Below are 4,942 nucleotides of genomic sequence, written 5' to 3' on the forward strand. Positions count from 1 at the left end.
GAATCCCCCTCTCCGGAGCCCCGAATGGACTCCAGATCAGCCCTCCCGATAGGTTTTAGGGCTTGGCGGTGGCTCCATATTGTGAAACGCGATGATTTCTTCTCCCTGATTTTTTTCTCTCCGAAAGCAAATATATAGAGTTGGAGTTGGCGTCGGAGGGCATCCAGGGGGCCCACGAGGTAGGGGGCGCGCCCTAGGGGGGGCGCCCCCCACCCTCGTGAGAAGGGTATGGGCCCCTTGGTCTTCATCTTTGGCGAGGATTTTTTATTATTTTTTCTAAGATGTTCCGTGAAGTTTCAGGTCATTCCGAGAATATTTGTTTTCTGCACATAAAACAAGACCATGGCAATTCTGCTGAAAACAGCATCAGTCCGGGTCAGTTCCATTCAAATCATACAAGTTAGAGTCTAAAACAAGGGCAAAAGTGTTTGGAAAAGTAGATACGACAGAGACGTATCACGTACCAAGGCCGCTTCGCAAATCTCGGTCCAATCCAAGAACGTTTAACACCCGCACACGAAAAGAGGCAAAAGGAGGGCACCGGAGGACATAGGAGTGTCGGATTGCGAAACGGACAACGGGGAAAATGCTCGGATGCATGAGACGAACACGTATGCAAAATGCGATGCACATGATGACATGATATGAAATGCATGACAAGAACAAAATGCAAAACAAAGACAAAAACCAACCACGAAGGGAAACTCATATCGCATCTCCGGAAAAGGCAAGAGTCAGAGTACAAATATGGAAAGTCGTATCTGGGGCGTTACAACAACGTATGTTGTTATGCGGTTTGACCGATAAAGATCTCTGTAGAATATGTAGGAGCCAATATGAGAATCTAGGTTCCGCTATTGGTTATTGACCGGAGATGTGTCTCGGTAATGTCTACATAGTTCTCGAACCCGTAGGGTCTGCACGCTTAACGTTCGATGACGATTTGTATTATGAGTTATGTGATTTGATGTACCGAAGGTTGTTCTGAGTCCCGGATGAGACCACACACATGACGAGGAGTCTCGAAATGGTCGGGACGTAAAGATCGATATATTGGAAGGCTATATTCAGACATCAGAAAGGTTTTGAGAGGTTCGGGTATTTTTCGGAGTACCGAAAAGTTATGGGAATTCGCCGGGGGAAGTATTGGGTCTTCATGGGCCTAGTAGTGGAAGAGAGGAGGCAGACCAAGGTGGGTCGTGCGCCCCCCTACCCCAAACCGAATTGGACTAGGGGGGCCGAGCCCCTTTCCTTCTCTTCTCCCTCTCCTTCCTTTCTCTCCTACTTGGACTAGGAAAGGGGGAAACCTACTCCTACTAGGAGTAGGAATCCCCCCTTAGGGCACACCCCTTGTGGTCGGCCCTCCTCCTCCTCCCTTCCTTTATATACGGGTGTGATGCCCCCGATTCAACCGTACACTAATCGTACACGCAAATGTGTACGATCAAGATCAGGGACTCACGGGAAGATATCACAACACAACTCTACAAATAAAATAAGTCATACAAGCACATATTACAAGCCAGGGGCCTCGAGGGCTCGAATACAAGAGCTCGATCATAGACGACTCAGCGGAAGCAACAATATCTGAGTATAGACAAAAATTAAACAAGTTTTCCTTAAGAAGGCTAGCACGAACTAGGATACAGATCGAAAGAGGCGCCGGCCTCCTGCCTGGGATCCTCCTAAAGTACTCCTAGTCGTCATCAGCGGGCTGCACGTAGTAGTAGGCACCTCCCGAGTAGTGGTAGTCATCGTCGACAGTTGCGTCTGGCTCTTGGACTCCAACGTCTGGTCGCAACAACCGGGTATAGGAAAGTGGAAAAAGGGGGAGAAAAGCAACCGTGAGTACTCATCCAAAGTACTCGCAAGCAAGGAGCTACACTACATATGTATGCATTGGTATCAAATGGAAAAGGCTATCATATGTGGACTGAACTGCAGAAAGCCGGAATAAGAGGGGGATAGCTAGTCCTATCGAAGACTACGCTTCTGGCCACCTCCATCTTGCAGCATGTAGAAGAGAGTAGATGGTAAGTTCACCAAGTAGCATCGTGTAGCACAATCCTAACCGATGACCACCGGTTGTATCTTGCACTTGGAAGGGTGTGTTTTATTAGTATCCGGTTCTAGTTGTCATAAGGTCAAGGTACAACCTCGGGTCGTCCTTTTACCGAGGGACACGGCTATTTGAATAGATCAACTTCCCTGCAGGGGTGCACCACATTTCCCAACACGCTCGATCCCATTTGGCCGGACACACTTTCCTGGGTCATGTCCGGCCTCGGAAGATCAACATGTCGCAGCCCTACCTAGGCACAACAGAGAGGTCAGCACGCCGGTCTAAATCCTATGGCACAAGGGTCTGGGCCCATCGCCCTTTGCACACCTGCACGTTGCGAACGCGACCGGTGAGCAGACCTAGCCTCCCTTATACAAGAGTAGGTGTTCCAGTCCAACCCGGCGCGCGCCGCTCAGTCGCTGACATCACGAAAAGGCTTCGGCTGATACCACGACGTCGAGTGCCCATAATTGTGCCCGCGTAGAAGGTTAGTGCGTATAGGCCAGTGGCCAGACTCAGATCAAATACCACAATCTCGTTAAGCGTGTTATGTATCTGCGAACACTGACCAGGGCCAGGCTCACCTCTCTCCTAGGTGGTCTCAACCTGCGCTGTCGCTCCGCCACAAAATAACAGTCGAGGGCCATCGGGAACCCAGGCCCACATCTACCGGGATGGAGCCACCTGCCCCTTCAGCCCCCATCTCCGAACAGTATCATAAGTAATGTAATAGTATAAGTATATATCATATGCCCGTGATCACCTCCCGAAGTGATCACGGCTCAGTAGTATAGCATGGCAGACGGACAAGAGTGTAGGGCCACTGATGATAATCTAGCATCCTATACTAAGCATTTAGGATTGCAGGTAAGGTATCAACAGTTGTAGCAACAATGACAGGCTATGCATCAGAATAGAATTAACGAAAAGCAGTAACATGCTACACTACTCTAATGCAAGTAGTATAGAGGAGAGTAGGCGATATCTAGTGATCGCGGGGGGGGGGGGGGGGGGGGGGGGGGGGGGGGGGGGGGGGGGGGCTTGCCTGGTAGCTCTGGCAAGAGAGAGGGGTCGTCAACACCGTAGTCGAACTGGGGGTCGCCGGCAGTCTCGGGGTCTACCGGAAAGAAGTAACAGAGGGGGAACACAATAAATAACAAAGCAACACAAGGCATGACATAGGAATACGCGGTGCTAGGGTTCCCGGTGTTTCGTGTTTTCGGACAGATGAACCGGAGGGGGAAAGTTGCGAGTTCGATAGGTTAGGGATGTGTGGTGGTCGAACGGGCTGCGTATCCGGATTCGTCTCGTCGTTCTAAGCAACTTTCATGTACAAAGTTTCTTCATCCGAGTTACGGATTATTTTATATTAATTTTCAAAGATTTAAACATTTCTAAAATTACTATTAATTAATTTAATACAAAAATCACTTAATGTTAAATGCTAAGTGTACACAAAAGTAAACACAACATTCTGTCACACAGGCTAATAGTGGGGCCAGGGTGCCCAGTTGACTCAGTCAAGGGTCCAGTCAGCAGTCAACTGGGTTGACTGTTGACCGGGTCAAGCTGACAGGCAGGACCCAGGTGTCATACTCTATAGTTAAACTAGTTTTAGTTAGTTAATTTAATTAGCTAGGTGGGGCCCTGTGTCAGTGGGGGATTAGTGGGAGTTTACTGCTAATTAGAATTAGGGCCCACTAGTTAAACGGTTGGGACCACGGTCAGGGGGATAAGGCCAAATCAGAGAGAGGGCTGGGCTTGCACAGGCGCTCACGGGCGCCGATGGCAGCGGCGACCAGCGCGGCGGCGCACGTTGAGCAGCAGCAGCCAGCGGACGGCGCGAGGCGCGGGCAGATGGCGGCACAGCAGGCGTGCGAGCGCGAGGAGGCGTGGGCTCGGGCACGCGGGGCGTGGACTGGGTGAGGGCGTGGACGCGGCGGCGGGCGCTGTGACCGCGGCCACTGTCAGGAGCACGGGCGGCACGGACGACGGCCTACGGCGGTGAATCGAGGAGGGGAGAGAGGGAACAGCCGCGGGAGCTCACAGAGGAGGTCGTGGGCGACTCGAGGCAGTGTGGGGTGGCCGGAGGCGAGCAGACCGACGACATCGACGTGCAGCAGGAGGTCAGGGCGGCCGATGTAGCGCACGCGGAGCTCAGGGAAGACGGGCACGGTGCAGGAGGAAGGGAAGGAGGTCGGGCGCGACGTTGTAGAAGAGGGGCGCGCGCAGGTAGGCTCGAGGCAGTCGCCTGCGGCCATGGGAATCGGGGGGAGGAGCTCCTCTCCTGGTGCGCGCGCGTGTGGTAGCGGTGGTGCGGGAGGATGAGGGAGCGAGGTGAGAGATGGGATCGAAAGAGGGGATGGGGCTAGGTTTAGTATGCTGGTGGGGGCGGCTGGGCCCTTAGGTTTTCTAGATGGGCCAAGTGCCCAGTAGGTTAGGTTAGTTTTTTTTTTGCCTTTTTCCTGTTTTTCCCTTACTCCTTTTCTCTTATTTCTTTCACTGTTTTATATTTGGATTGCATAGTAAATGAATTTAGTTCCTTATGAAACTTAGGACATAAATATTAGACCATGTAATGACCTAGCACAAGAAGTTCCAAATATATTTGAATAGCATAAGTATTTGTTTATTTGTAAAAGGTTAAATTAAATGTGGTTTGTTCCTGTTTTAATTATCTTATTGGCATATAAGCATTCCCAAAATGTTGTTTGATGTTTGTTAATTTGTTAGTGAATATTTACAACCTTTTGAACATGTCTAATTCACTGATTTATGAAGTTATAATTTGACTTGTTATTTGAATTTTGAATTTGATCTTGGTTTGAAACAAGTGAGGTTTAGCAAAAATGTAACCATGATGACCTGGCATGATTAGCA

At 50.2% G+C, this 4,942-nt stretch overlaps 1 protein-coding gene across 2 annotated transcripts; it reads right to left on the reverse strand.

Annotated features, from left to right (window-relative positions):
* Nucleotides 1-1,587: 1,587 nt before the first annotated feature.
* On the reverse strand, nt 1,588-4,424 carry LOC125549000. 2 transcript variants are annotated; one of them, XM_048712504.1, is made up of 3 exons: nt 4,110-4,423; nt 3,108-3,179; nt 1,588-1,791 (listed from the first exon to the last, which is right to left on the reverse strand). In XM_048712504.1, the coding sequence occupies exons 1-3, from the start codon at nt 4,321-4,323 to the stop codon at nt 1,697-1,699; spliced, it is 381 nt and encodes a 126-aa protein (XP_048568461.1). In that variant the 5' UTR covers nt 4,324-4,423; the 3' UTR covers nt 1,588-1,696. The 2 variants fall into 2 exon arrangements, with proteins under 2 accessions (XP_048568461.1, XP_048568462.1); XM_048712505.1 differs by lacking the exon at nt 3,108-3,179 and having other exon boundaries at nt 1,620-1,791; nt 4,110-4,424.
* Between the last annotated feature and the right edge of the window lie 518 nt (nt 4,425-4,942).

The sequence above is a fragment of the Triticum urartu genome, chromosome 3 (genome assembly GCF_003073215.2).
Source record: "Triticum urartu cultivar G1812 chromosome 3, Tu2.1, whole genome shotgun sequence".
Classification (NCBI taxonomy): domain Eukaryota; kingdom Viridiplantae; phylum Streptophyta; class Magnoliopsida; order Poales; family Poaceae; genus Triticum; species Triticum urartu.